The 15,378-nt window shown below is 43.0% G+C and overlaps 1 protein-coding gene across 1 annotated transcript; it reads left to right on the top strand.

The window, feature by feature from the left end:
* Nucleotides 1-7,881: 7,881 nt before the first annotated feature.
* Nucleotides 7,882-8,497, top strand: LOC142303482 (GTPase KRas-like). Its single transcript, XM_075344867.1, has one exon. It carries the CDS (start codon nucleotides 7,934-7,936, stop codon nucleotides 8,495-8,497), a length of 564 nt encoding a protein of 187 aa, XP_075200982.1. The 5' UTR covers nucleotides 7,882-7,933.
* The last annotated feature ends 6,881 nt before the right edge of the window (nucleotides 8,498-15,378 follow it).

Here is a 15,378-nt window from a genome sequence, read left to right as displayed (position 1 = left end):
GAAAATTTGGTGATCTCCAAATGTTGTTGAATGACCCTCTGTTTCTGATATGTAATGAGTTATTAAACTTATTTTAGCTGAACATAATTTTGTGTGTGGACATTCATTACACTATTGATATGCGCAGCTGGGGCCCATTAGGAGGGTGGTAGGCTGGTTAGAGGTGTGTGTGTGTGTGTATGTGTGTGTGTGTGTGTCAGATGTGAAGGCCCATGGGGTTCTTAGGATGCTTGGTAGTGGCTTGCAGGAGCCCCACAGTAGTGTTGCCTGAATATGACTCTACTCTGTTCTAATGGCTTTTGACAACTATTTGGAAGTACTCTGGTTCTGCAGAAATCTGAATGCCTTTAGGCTATGTGCACACTTTGCTTTTTTTCATGCATTTCAGCAGCATTTTGAGCTGCAGCGTTTTCATGCCAAATTGCATGCATTTTGATTTCCAGGCATAGTCTATGGAAATTAGGGCTTTCTTTTGCACACAATGCTTTTAAAAACACAGCGTTTTAGGTGCGTAAAATTTGTCAAAATCTCTGCGTTTGAAGAAGCAACATGTCAATTGTTTTTGCCATTTTGGCTGCGTTCTACACCCTTTGAAATCAATGAGTTGTAGAAAAACACTGCCAAAATGTGAAGCATTGTGCTTGCATTGCATTATTGTTGCGATCCGCATGGTTTTTTTTTTAATATAACAAAGGCAGGTCTTTTGGTCTCTCTCTGTCAGTCGGTCTCTCTCTCTCTATCTCTCTCTCTGTCCATGTCAGTCTCTCCCTCCCACCCCCTCTCTCATACTCACCGATCCACGATCACCGGCACGGCGCTGCACAGCGTTCACACAGCAATCGCTAGCGATGTCGCAGCGTTTAAAGCATCCTTAACAGTGTAAATACACATGATTACAATTGTGGGCCCAAACCAAAAAGCTATGAGATGTGATCATAATAAAATGTTTTGTTTTTCTTATTAAAAAAAATGTATACCAATTAATATGACAGTGAGCAGAAGATTACTTTTAACAACAAGGTGCGTGGACAAAGATACAGCATAAATGACGACAAAAATACATGCTTTTACATCTTCCTCCTCTGGTCCTGTAGCAATCCTATGAAGAACAGATCAAGGAACATTTTAAATCATATTTTTTTAAAAAAATGGGAAATATTGTAAAAGCATAGTATTTTATTGAAAAACTACAAAATGAAATAAAATATATTAATAAATAAGAAAGTGGTGAAAAAGTAATGTAAAATTAGGTATCCAGCCAATCCAATTCAGCTCCTTCTCCAAATTCTCTTCATTTAACGCCATAGTCAAAAAAAAAGTTAAACTCCTGGTGGGATGTTCTTTTTAGCCACAAACAAACTTATTGGTGACATGTCATCTGACAGGTATGTCAGTATAGGCTTCACATTGTCCTTTTTGCGGGAATGATTCATTATTCTTCCAAATGTGGATGGCATATCAGGGTGGCAAATGCAGGGAGCATCTGTGGCATTTATGCAGCATTTACTTCCTTTTTCTGAAAAGAAGTAGATGTAACATTTGTCTTTCGTAAGTGTTTGTTGTAGTTTTTCACCTTCTCTTCCATCCATCAAAACTCCATGATAGTCACACACAATATCTCCTTTTTTAAAGGACTGACTGGTCTTCACTCCATAGCCCCCTTTTGTTTCATCTTCCACAATTACCAGTCCACTCCACTCCTGTGATCTAACCATGTTGTTTAGGGTCTAAAGAACAACTCAACATTTTGTAAACTTGGTATGTTGCTTGTCCAGTTTTGTCTGTCAATGTAGGCCGCCAACTGGTCCTTTGTTGGAGGATGCCTGAAGTGTTCTAAGAAAAAAAAAAAAATATATATATATATATATATATATATATATATATATATATATCAGTAACAATTTATGCCTATGAATACAATGCCATAAACTTATACAGATTGGCAATGAAACAAAAAATGTACAGTTTAGTGGCGGGGCTGCCCATGACTGGGGTTAAGACTCTTACCTTGAGCTCTCTCCTCTACCATCACCCAACAATGTTGTTACAATAAGCATGCCATTGATCAAATTCAAAATGGTAATTCCTTCTTGTTGATTGGAATGGTTGATGCAGGTGTTAGCAAGTTCTCTATCTTCCTCAGAAAGGTGTTCAAGTGCCCATCTGGTACTATGCTATGTCTCTTATAAGATTTATTCATTATTTTATTTATTGGACTCCTCAGCAGAAGGAAAGAATTCAACTGCACATGGAGAGCCAAACAAGGAATGACAAGTATTTTAGCATTATTAATGCTTTAAAGGGAATCTGTCACCAGGTTTTTGCTAACTAATATAAGAACAGCAAAACGTAGGGACAGATATCCTGATTCCAGTGATGTGTCACTTACTGGGCTACTAAAGCTGGGTTCACACTAAGTGACAGCGACAACGACGTCGCTGTTACGTCACCATTTTTTGTGACGTAACAGCGACCTTGGAAGTCGCTGTTATGATTGCTGCTTAGCTGTCAAACACAGCAGAAGCAGCGATCATAACGTCGCTGTGCTACATGTGCAGAGAGCAGGGAGCCGCGCTTAGCGCTGGCTCCTTGCTCTCCTAGGTACAGTACACGTCGGGTTAATTAACCCGATGTGTGCTGCAGCTTCATGTCACAGTGCAGAGAGCAGGGAGCCGCGCACACTGCTTAGTGCTGGCTCCTTGCTCTCCTTGCTACAGTATACATCGGGTTAATTACCAGATGCGTACTGCAGCCACTTGTGCACAGAGCAGGAGCCGGCACTGGCAGCAAGGGCGGAGGCTGGTAACGAAGGTAAATATCGGGTAACCAGGGAAAGGTCTTCCCTTGGTTACCCGATGTTTACGCTGGTTACAGCTTACCGCAGCTGCCAGACGCCGGCTCCTGCTGCCTGCTCGCTTCATTTCGTCGCTCTCTCGCTGTCACACACAGCGATGTGTGTGTCACAGCGGGAGAGCGACGACCAAAAAATGAAGCTGGACATTCAGCAACGACCGGCGACCTCACAGCAGGGGCCAGGTCGTTGCTGGATGTCACACACAGCGACAGCGACGGGACGTCGCTGCAACGTCACAGAAAATGGTGACGTTGCAGCGACGTCGTTGTCGTTATGTGTGACACCAGCTTTAGTGTAGTTTTGATAAAATCAATGTTTAATCAGCAGTAGATTATCATTAGAGAACTATTTGGCTGCTGAAGGTAATCCAGCATATTCATGAGCTCTGTATAACTGCTAGATCTGCAGCAGAGGAGACAGCAAACAGCCCAATAAGTGACACATCGCTGGAATCATGGTCTCTGTCTCTACATTATACTGCTTGCAGATGGGGGAGCAAAAAGCCTGGAGATGCTTTCCCTTTAAAACTTATACGTTTTGGGGATTGTAAACATAGACCCTCTTTTCTACCTTTCAGCCCTTTTACAGAGGCCATTGTAAAGCCTTGAAAAGCCCCAATGAGAATTGATAATTTAAGATATGTGTGAATAAAGTTCCATGGATCTAGATGTAATTGCTGTTGTGTATCTGCGCTGCAAAACAAATTGTATTAAGTAGGAAGATTTTGCTGTTGGTCGATCGGTAGCTAAATATATAAATAAGTAGTGGGATAGATACTTAACATACAGTAGAGAAAGAGATATTTTTATTCATATTAAAGGAGATCCAGCAACCAAGGGTCTTTAAGAGGGTGTTCTTGAAGAATGGCAAAAGGTAGATGTTGCAATATTTCGCCAACTTGTTTATTCCAGTGTCACCTGATATTGTAATCCTACCTCTGTTGACAAGAAAACTGTAAACGCTCCCTGAAAGGGCAAGAAGTATGAATAAAAAAAATTGCCTCAGTCGCTGGTGTTAAAGGGAACCTGTCATCAGAAATTTGGCTTTCAACCTAAATGTTTCCCCCTCTGCAGCTCCTGGGCTGCATTCTAGTAAGGTTTCTGTACTTTTTGTGCCCCCTTTTAAACCAAAATAAATACTTTATAAAACTGTACCTTTCGGTTTGAAAATCTTGTAAATCATCCAAGGGGGTGGGCCGTGTGACGTCCGTTGCTGTATCTTACTCCATCCCCCCACGCTCCAAATCATCCCTCAGGACGCCGCCCACTGCGCCCGAGGTACCGTGCACGCCGGGACACCTAGTGACGTGGTCGCATGCACGAGAGTATGGGCGGCGCTGTGATTGCATCGCAAGTGCCGCCCATACTCTCGTGGCCGCGCTCTCCCCTCTGTACGTCGCTCAGATCCTCCGCTTCTCCTGTGGTGGCCTGCCCTGCTCCTACCATCTATTTCCTGCTGCAGGGTAAGATGGGAAGGAGGTGACGTCGGGCCGGCGCAGAACGCTGGAGGCAGTGGGGAAAGGGCGGGCACGAGAGTATGGGCGGGCACTTGCGATGCAATCACAGCGCCGCCCATACTCTCGTGCATGCGACCACGTCACCAGGTGTCCTAGCGTGGGCGGCATCTCGGGCGCAGTGGGCGGCGTCCTGAGGGATGATTTGGAACATGGGGGACGGCGTAAGATACAGCAACGGACGCCAGACGGCCCGCCCCCATGGATGATTTACAAGATTTTCAAACCGAAAGGTACAGTTTTATAAAGTATTTATTTTGGTTTAAAAGGGGGCACAAAAAGTATAGAAACCTTCCTAGAATGCAGCCCCCGAGCTGCAGAGGGGGAAACATTTAGGTTGAAAGCCAAATTTCTGATGACAGGTTCCCTTTAAAATTGCAAGATTTCTCTACTTTTTTATAATGATTCTGATATGCAATAAAAAAATACATGTAAAACAAAAACCTGATTTAAACAATAAACCTTTAATTTCTTTTCAGTGCATTGCCTTCAAGATCATCTGAGCTTTACAAAGTATCACACATGATTGTTTTCTTATTTGGGTGGCACTTGGCATATATTCTATTGGGCTGCCATATACCACCAAGGAAAAGGATGCATTCAGCTATCACACTGTATTATCAAGGACATGGGCAGTATTCATCACATTACATCGCCAGGAACATGGCCATTTCACTCAGTATTTACCACATTAGATCCCCTGGACATGGATGCTGTTTTATGACTTCCTCTGAATGTCATCTTTGTCTAAAGGAGAAGAGAGTAAACCAGCTGCAAATTGCATGTGACATGGTCTGGGGGAACCAAAGGGTAATTTAGCCTAAGGCCAGCCCTGACTGATATAATAGTGGATAATAAAAATGGAACCATTCCTTAGGTAGCAAAACATTTCATTATTCAACATAATCATTTCAGAACTCACCTCAAAGTATGTGGCATTAAGAAATTACCTAAATCATATGGTATCTTTATCTGCTGATAAAACTTCAGTTGTAGCTGACTGACGCTGAAGGGACACAGTTGTCCCGCCCTCACATTTTATAGCTTTTTCTGCTCCTCAACCCTGCCCTGGGCAACAGTGGATGAACCTAATACTGATTGGTTGCAGTGCAGCCAATCCGCGTTAGTGTTCAATGTGTGACCTTACAACACAGTTCAGACAAGGAGCTGTGCTGTGATTGGTCAACGTCCTGTCCAAACAGTGTCTGTAGATTGTACAGAGGAGCAGAGGCATAGTGCTGCTGGCTACAGAGTGACAGAGTGAGTACATACAATATACTACATGTCTGACAGTTCTCTGGTCACTGCCATTACATGCCCTGAGGCAGGGGGTCCTCATGCAATGTAAAGGTGATGGGGGATGGAGAGGAGGAAAGACGGAAGGTGCCCACAGTATGGGCCCCCTCATCTATTGTGTGTCACCTCTAATTTACTGTCGGCTTCCTCCCACAATTAGGAATTAAGGAGGATCAGAGAGATTTGGATCCCAAAAAGTGACAGCTCCTTCAAATGAGGGACTTTTGGGAGCGAGGCTACTGGGAAGATAAGTATTGCACGTTGGGCAGCAGCACACTGCAATACAAACAGCCTATTCAAGGTAAAGCTCAAGTTAAGAAAAATATAAAACTAAATTAATCTGTCAAGTTACAGACGCTTCATTTCAAATGATAAGAAATACAGTTGTTTCTGTCTTGTAGATCTTTTTGCCTGAAGTTCTTTATAGTCTTTTATACAACGTAATTTGTATTTTAGGCAGACTGGGCTTTTAAAAGCCCTATAAAAGTTATTTAGTTTCCATTTCAGAAAATAAATGCTTATTATTATTATTATTATTATTATTATAGCACCATTTATTCCATGGCGCTTTACAAGTGAAAATGGTATACATAAAAACTACTAATACAATCATTAATAATACAAAACAGACTGGTATAGGAGGAGAGAGGACCCTGCCTGCGAGGGCTCACAGTCTGCAGGGAATGGGTGATGGTACAATAAGTGAGGACAGATCTGGTTGCGCAGTGATGTACTGGACTGAGGGTTATTGTAGGTTGTAGGCTTGTAGGAAGAGATAGGTCTTTAGGTTCCTCTTGAAGCTTTCCATGGTAGGGGAGAGTCTGATATGCTGGGGTAGAGCATTCCAGAGTATGGGGGAGGCAAGGAAGAAATCTTGTATGCAATTGTGGGAAGAGGAAATAAGAGAGGAGTAGAGAAGGAGATCTTGTGAGGATCTGAGGTTCCATGCAGGTAGGTATCAGGAGCCTATGCATGCAGGTAGGTATCAGGAGCCTGTGCAGCCGCGCATGCGAGCAAGAGATTATGGTCGGCGATGTGGATGATGTCACCTGTGTCATCCTTGTACCCAGCCTGATTCTCGTGCCTGCACAAAGATGTCACTAGCCTGCGCAAGCACACCAATATTTTCGGCTCTGCCCGCAATGGGGCAGAGCAAACTGCGCCTGCACGGCTGGGAACATCTCTGCACAGGCGCAAGATTATGCCCAGCTACGTGGATGATGACAAAAGCGTCATCCATGTCAATCATCAAAGGAGTAATTACAGATGATGGGAGAGAAGCAGGTTTAAATACCGCGCCAAACCACAGGAATCAAGATGAAATTAGTAAATCTCTTTTCTTTATTTTCACAGGTCTACGCGTTTCAAGGACATATCCGTCCTCTTCCTCAGGACAAATGTAGAGAATACTATTATTATAGTATTCTCTACATTTGTCCTGAGGAAGAGGACGGATATGTCCTTGAAACGCGTAGACCTGTGAAAATAAAGAAAAGAGATTTACTAATTTCATCTTGATTCCTGTGGTTTGGCGAGGTATTTAAACCTGCTTCTCTCCCATCATCTGTAATTACTCTGTTTTTGCGGGACTGCTGCCTTCCACGTTCCTTTCATGCTGTCTAAGGGGTTGTGACTGGCACAACCTCATCAGGTGAGTGTTCCTATTGCACATTCACTTCCCATTGTTATACCGGGTAAGACCCTATTTGCGCCTTTCTTCCCACAGTTTATTTCGCTTTCTGAATCATCAAAGGAGGGCAGGGGAAAGCGGCAGAAGGAGGGACAGGAACCAAAGATATGAACACCCATCTGACCAGAACGATAGCACCCATCAGACCAGAATGATCATTTACACATTTGGCGGCAGATTTGAAAAAGGTATTTCTGAGGTCTGCAAGGGGAGTCAGGGAGTAAGGTGCACCTTCATAGAATGCAGCCCAGGAGTTGCAGAAGGTTATACTTTTAGTTAAATTCTCAAAAAACTGGTGACAGGTTCCTTTTGAAGTTTTTCCGGATTGAATCAACACATGCATGATTATTTGAAATCTCTTTTCAGGCTGTGAGACGTCAACGTGTGATTGGGTGCATCCGTGCAATTGGGGCTGTGGGATCATCTGGATCTCTGTTGGTGATTTTCTTGGAATAGACGCTTCTGAAGAGCTGTGACCCAGGGGAGAGCGATCGGGGAGACCAAGGAGAGGAGGTGCAAGCTACAGGCGGACACAGGGTCCCTAGGAAGTCAGCAGTCCAACAGCATCTGTGCAAGGGAAATGACTTTATACAAGATAGCCGTGGTTGGAGCTGTAGGTGTTGGTAAAAGTGCTCTGACCATCCAGTTCATCAGTAGCCATTTTATTGAGGAGTATCTTCCCACTATTGAGGATTTGTACCAAAAGCAGTGTGTGATAGATCATGAAGTATGTGTTCTGGAAATTCTCGACACTGCAGGTGCAGAGGAGTTTATTGCCATGAGGGATCAGTACATGCAAAATGGGGAAGGCTTTCTCTGTGTCTTTGATATTAATGACAGAAAGTCTTATGAAGAAGCCATTCGTTACATCAACCAGATTCACCACATAAAAAACTCTCAGGATGTCCCCATGGTATTAGTTGGTAACAAATGTGACCTCCCATTATGTAAAGTAGACAAAGAGCTAGTTCTAGTGCTAGTGGAGCATGAAGATGTGCCATTCATAGAGACCTCTGCAGCAACAAGACAGGGGGTTAAAGATGCCTTCTCCACCTTGGTTCGTGAAATCCGCAAACGCAAAGAGAAGATCAATATTGAAATTGATGAGAAATCCTCCAAAAGGAATTGTTGTGTCATCTTTTAAATGAAGTGCCATCCATCCAGCAGAATGCAGGTCAAACTGCAGCCAGTGTGCCTGCACAACGCAAACTCAATGTGTGGACTTAAAGGTCCAGTCACACTAAGCAACTTACCAGCGATCCCAACAACGATAGGGATCGCTGGTAAGTTGCTAGGAGGTTGCTGGTGAGATGTCACACTGCGACGCTCCAGCGATCCCACCAGCAACCTGACCTGGCAGGGATCGCTGGAGCGTCGCTACACAAGTTGCTGGTGAGCTCACCAGCAACCAGTGACAAGCCCCCAGCGCCGCGTGGAAGATGCTGCGCTTGGTAACTAAGGTAAATATCTGGTAACCAACCCGATATTTACCTTGGTTACCACCGCACGGAGCTACACGTGCAGAGAGCAGGGAGCAGCGCACACTGAGCGCTGGCTCCTTGCTCTCCTAGTTACAGCACACATCGGGTTAATTACCCGATGTGTGCTGCAGCTAAATGTGCACAGAGCAGGGAGCAGCGCACAATGCTTAGCGCTGGCTCCTTGCTCTCCTAGTTACAGCACACATCGGGTTAATTAACCCGATGTGTGCTGCAGCTAAATGTGCACAGAGCAGGGAGCAGCGCACAATGCTTAGCGCTGGCTCCTTGCTCTCCTAGTTACAGCACACATCGGGTTAATTAACCCGATGTGTGCTGCAGCTAAATATGCACAGAGCAGGGAGCAGCGCACAATGCTTAGCGCTGGCTCCTTGCTCTCCTAGTTACAGCACACATTGGGTTAATTAACCCGATGTGTGCTGCAGCTAAATGTGCACAGAGCAGGGAGCAGCGCACAATGCTTAGCGCTGGCTCCTTGCTCTCCTAGTTACAGCACACATCTGGTTAATTAACCCGATGTGTGCTGCAGCTACATGTGCACAGAGCAGGAGCCGGCACTGACAGTGAGAGCGGCGGAGGCTGGTAACAAAGGTAAATATCGGGTAACGAAGGACAGGGCTTCTTGGTTACCCGATGTTTACATTGGTTACCAGCCTCCGCAGAAGCCGGCTCCTGCTGCCTGCACATTAGTTGTTGCTGTCTCGCTGTCACACACAGCGATCTGTGCTGCACAGCGGGACAGCAACAACTAAAAAATGGCCCAGGACATTCAGCAACAACCAACGACCTCACAGCAGGGGCCAGGTTGTTGCTGGATGTCACACACAGCAACATCGCTAGCAACGTCACAAAAGTTGTTCGTTAGCAGCGATGTTGCTAGCGATGTTGCTTAGTGTGACGGGGCCTTTAGTTATGCCGTGAACTGAGAATAATTACCATGAAACGGATTCTCTTTGTTAATTGTTTTATTGTTTTTCTATGGAAATTTCATAACCCAGATTTTTTCTCCATTTTCTTAAACTATAAGAGGATTGGCTTTGGAAGCCTTTCCTGAAATTCCAAACTGTTGTGTATATAGAACAGATTAACCGGGTAAAAGACACCCCATGGTATTAGTCTGTTCAAGAAAATGTGGAGAGGCTCATCACATCTTCTTTGAGAGCTGTGCACCGAGACAAAAAATATTTAGATTTAAAAATAAAAAAATCTCCTGCACCCGATAGGGTTTTGCAATGAAGACATTCTTCAGGTCAGGGGCAGAGTTTTTGCGATGAGAAATAACTTTTTTTACAAGTTTGTATATAACAGAATCCTATGGGGAATCCAAGAAAATCTGGAGAGGCTGGCAAGACATCTCTGAATACCCACATAGGATTCTGTTATGTACAAATTTGTAAAAAAAAAATCTCTTTCTCATCGGAAAAACTCTGCTCTTCACTTGGAGAATGGCGCCATCACAACACACAATCAGGTGCATGAGATTTTTTTAAAATAAATAATGTTTTGGCATGTTATTGTATGTCGATTTGGAAAGCCTCTCCAAGCTTGGTGCACAGGTATCCAAGAAGTTGTGATGAGCCTCTCCAAATTTTCTTGAATTACCCTTATAGTTTGGTCAAGAGCTAGTGAAAAGTAATGATATTCCCTTCATAGAGACTTCTGCCAAAACATTACATAAAGGGTAATTCAAATAGACTTAAAGAACCTCACCTCATCTCAAATTAAGTGAAGTGAGGTTTTCTCACTCAACACAATATTGTCCAAAAAAAAATATTTAAAAAGAATCTGCATCTGATTGAGTGTTGTGATGGAGGATGTCTACAGGTGAGGCACATAAGTTTTCCAGTGAGGCAGAGCTTATTATTATTTTTATTTTTTTTACAAATCTTCACATAACAGCAGCCTATGGGGTATCCAAACAAAATTAAAATGAACCTCTCTAAATTAGTTTAGATACCATAGGTTGCTGTTATGTGAAGATTTGTACCTCACCTACAACTCAATTTTACAAATCAGTACAAAAATAGAAATCCAGCACAATCCTTGAAATATAGTAGATAAAATTCAACTTTTATTGTTCATACATAAAAATCAGGGACAAACAGCAAAAGTATAAGTTTGCTCAGAACAACGCGTTTCGATGTTTAAAAAGTTGAATTTTATCCACTATATTTCAAGGATTGAGCTGGATTTCTATTTTTCTACTGACCTTTATATTGGTTGCCTCAGCCTTCAGTGCGCTTCACCTTTGAACTGGATAGGACAATAGCAAGTCAGTGAGGTGAACTTTTTTCTTTTTTTTGCTCACCTATAGAGCTGTTTCATTAGAAAACTGAAAGAGGTGCAGGAGATGGTTTTTTTTCTGCACTTTATTATGTGTTACGTGAGAAACCTCACCTCTCGTCAATTAATTTGAGACGATTTCAAATGTTTCCCATTGTTGCATTACAAAATGTTCAAAATGTTTAACTTCAGGCACAACCTGTTAGTGTACGAATAAAGCCAAAACTGATTAACAGTATTTTAATGCTCAACTCTCATTTGTAGGATTTTTATAAAAGTGATGAAACCATAGTTGTGAATTTTGTCTGAAAATGGGAAACATACAAGAAAGAAAGAAAAAGTGTAATAAATCTAATATATAAAGCTAAGTGTATGTATGTATGTACCGTATATGTGTGTGTGTGTATGTCCGCTAAAAGAATTCGCACCATCGCATTTACAATCAAGACATTTTTCAAAGTCACCTCACGTGACTCAGCGCACATCATAGACTATTATATATTAATCAGCAGTTGCTTAGGTGATCAGCTATAACCTTATTATATGGGCTATAGCGCTGTGAACAAAATATGCAATCATTTAGGCACAGACTCTCCCTGCAATGGACGCGCTCATCTGTCTTGTAGAGGCAATGGCCACTGGAAACATGAGTCAATTCTAGTTGTCTTTACGATTGACAGGATAAACTGCCAATTAAGGCTGTTCCATTCACCACTTAATATATCATAAGGATATTATACTGGGAATATAATGACAGGTTATTAATTGCAGCCAAACTCAGAAAGTTATATAATATTAAACTTATCCAGGCATAAAATGATATATATGGAGGAACATGTTATAACAAATCAATTAATCTGTAAAAAACACATTTAATTATTTTTATTTTCTCAACTAATAGCAGTTAATGGTAGCTTAGTGGTTATCCCTGCAGTCTTGCAGGGTTGGTGTCCTGGGTTCAAGTCCCATCAAGGCTAATATCTGTAAGGAGTTTGTGGGTTTTCCTCTCACACTGAAAAGACAACAGATAGGGGATTTAGATTGTGAGCCCCAATGATATTTTCTGCACCTTCTGGCACAAAAACACAACAATAAATGCATGCGGTTTTGGTGCTGTTTTTTTTTTAGTGAAGTCAATGACTGGGAGGTCCAAAAATGCACCAACAATTGACAAACTACAGGTTTTTCTCTTTGGGCAAATTTGCATCAAAATCTGCGTAAAAAAACGCAGTGTGTGCACAGGGCCATTTTGGTGCTTTTTTAGCCCTTCCAGCCATTGACTTCCCTAATAAAGCATGGGGAAAAAATGCACCAAAATGCACAAAACACGCACCAAAACCGCATGCATTTTTGGTGCAGTTTTCTACCAGAATGTGCTGACTTTAAATCAAATTAAAAAAAATATGAAATATTGCAAGAGCATAGTATTTTATTGAAAATAACTACAAAATATATTAAAATAAGTAAGAAATTAGTGACAAAATAATGTAAAATTAGGTATCCAACCAATCCAATTCAGCTCCTTCTCCAAATTCTCTTCTTTTAACGCCATAGTCAAAAAATAGTTCGGCTCCTGGTGGGATGTTTTTTTTAGCCACAAACAAAATTATTGGTGACATGTCATCTGACAGGTATGTCAGTATAGGCTTCACATTGTCCTTTTTGCGGGAATGATTCATTATTCTTCCAAATGTGGATGGCATATCAGGGTGGCAAATGCAGGGAGCATCTGTGGCATTTATGCAGCATTTACTTCCTTTTTCTGAAAAGAAGTAGATGTAACATTTGTCTTTCGTAAGTGTTTGTTGTAGTTTTTCACCTTCTCTTCCGTCCATCAAAACTCCATGATAGTCACACACAATATCTCCTTTTTTAAAGGACTGACTGGTCTTCACTCCATAGCCCCCTTTTGTTTCATCTTCCACAATTACCAGTCCACTCCACTCCTGTGATCTAACCATGTTGTTTATATAATTGTTGTTGTCTTCTTTTCCTCTTATTTTGTGGGGTCTAAAGAACAACTCAACATTTTGTAAACTTGGTATGTTGCTTGTCCAGTTTTGTCTGTCAATGTAGGCCGCCAACTGGTCCTTTGTTGGAGGATGCCTGAAGTGTTCTAAGAAAAAAAAATATATAAATTTTAATAAGCATTTATGCATATGAATAAAATGCCATAAACTTATACAGATTGGCAATAAAACAAAAAATGTACCAATAACATCTTCTATCCGACTCTTGTACTGTGCTCGCCTCCATTTGTCTTGGCAGTGCTGTGCAGTAGTCTGGCTGATTGATTTGCACATGGTTAATGATGGAACGTGCTCATTTAGTTGAATTGGGTACTTTTCAAGGAGTTTCTTGAAGCATTCATCTTTTTGATCAAGTTGCTCTCCTGCAGGGATTCTTTCTTCTTCCATTTCATCATCTTCTCCATCTTCTCCTTGGTGTATTCTTTCTGCTGTCCTCTTCCCCTTCTTACTCACTGGATATCTGTGGAATTAGACAACTTTATTAATTTATACTCTTCATGGTACTGATAAACTAATTGACCAACCATATTCCATAAAGCATTATTGCTTAGATCCATTTTTATTAAGTTTAGTGGCGGGGCTGCCCATGACTGGGGTTAAGACTCTTACCTTGAGCTCTCTCCTCTACCATCACCCAACAATGTTGTTACAATAAGCATGCCATTGATCAAATTCAAAATGGTAATTCCTTCTTGTTGATTGGAATGGTTGATGTAGGTGTTAGCAAGTTCTCTATCTTCCTCAGAAAGGTGTTCAAGTGCCCATCTGGTAAAAACAGCTTTTGCCTCTTTTGCTGTCACCAAAGGTTGTTGAAATCTAGAAAAATAAGACATGACTGCTATTAAAAACCACACACAAGTAAGCACTTTATTTCTAATGTTCAAGCAACATGTCTTACCTCAGTACTATACCTCAACATACCAATTCAGACCATCCTGTTCTGAAGCATGGGCAATCACCACCTCTTAAGGCTACTTTACACACTGCGATATCGGTCCCGATATCGCTAGTGTGGGTACCCGCCCCCATCTGTTGCGCGACACGGGCAAATCGCTGCCCGTGCCGCACAATATCGCCCAGAGCCGTCACACATACTTACCTGTCCGGCGACGTCGCTGTGACCGGCGAACCGCCTCCTTTCTAAGGGGGTGGTCTGTGCGGCGTCACAGCGACGTCACTGAAGCATCACTGAACCGCCACCCCAATAGCAGCGGAGGGGCGGAGATGAGCGGGACGTAACATCCCGCCCACCTCCTTCCTTCTGCATAGCGGCCGGGAGGCAGGTAAGGGGAGCTTCCTCGTTCCTGCGGCGTCACACGCAGCGATGTGTGCTGCCGCAGGAACGAGGAACAACTTCGTTACTGCTGCAGTAACGATTTTTAAGAATGGACCCCCATGTCGCCGATTAGCGATTTTGCACATTTTTGCAACGATGCAAAATCGCTTATCGGTGTCACACGCAACGGCATCGCTAATGCGGCCGGATGGGCGTCACAAATTCCGTGACCCCAATGACTCCGCATTAGCGATGTCGCAGCGTGTAAAGCCCCCTTTAGTGTACAATTGTTAGTTTCTTGGTGCAGTTGGTAATTTATTGCTATTTCAATACATGTTACAGTGCAATGCACAGCAAAAGACCCACTCTTGCCGCCTACGTGTTTTGACTCTTAGGGGTACTTTGCACGTTGCAACATAGCTACTGCGATATCGTCGGGGTCAAATCGAAAGTGACGCACATCCAGCGCCGGTAACGATGTCGCAACGTGTAAAGCCTAGATGCACCGATAAACGATCGCAAAAGTGTCGAAAATCGGTGATCTGTGTAGTGTCGGTCATTTCCATAATTTCGCGGCAGCGACAGGTACGATGTTGTTCCTCGTTCCTGCGGCAGCACACATCGCTGTGTATGAAGCCGCAGGAGCGAGGAACATCTCCTTACCTGCGTCCTGCATGCAATGAGGAAGGAAGGAGGTGGGCGGGATGTTCACATCCCGCTCATCTCCGCCCCTCTGCTTCTATTGGCCGCCTGCCGTGTGACATCACTGTGGCGCCACGCGACCTGCCCCCTTTAGCAAGGAGGCAGGTCACCGGCCAGAGCGATGTCGCAGGGCAGGTAAGTGCGTGTGAAGCTGCCGTAGCGATAATGTTCACTACGGCAGCTATCACAAGATATCGCATTTGCGACGGGGGCGGGTACTATTGCACTCGGTATC

Source organism: Anomaloglossus baeobatrachus, chromosome 1, assembly GCF_048569485.1.
Source record: "Anomaloglossus baeobatrachus isolate aAnoBae1 chromosome 1, aAnoBae1.hap1, whole genome shotgun sequence".
Classification (NCBI taxonomy): Eukaryota; Metazoa; Chordata; class Amphibia; order Anura; family Aromobatidae; genus Anomaloglossus; species Anomaloglossus baeobatrachus.
The sequence above is the reverse complement of the archived record's forward strand: the minus strand, read 5'-3'. Positions and strand labels throughout refer to the sequence as shown.

Excerpts from the sequence above, each read along its gene's own strand:
- LOC142303482 (XM_075344867.1), top strand. The coding sequence starts at position 7,934 with ATGACTTTATACAAGATAGCCGTGGTTGGAGCTGTAGGTGTTGGTAAA.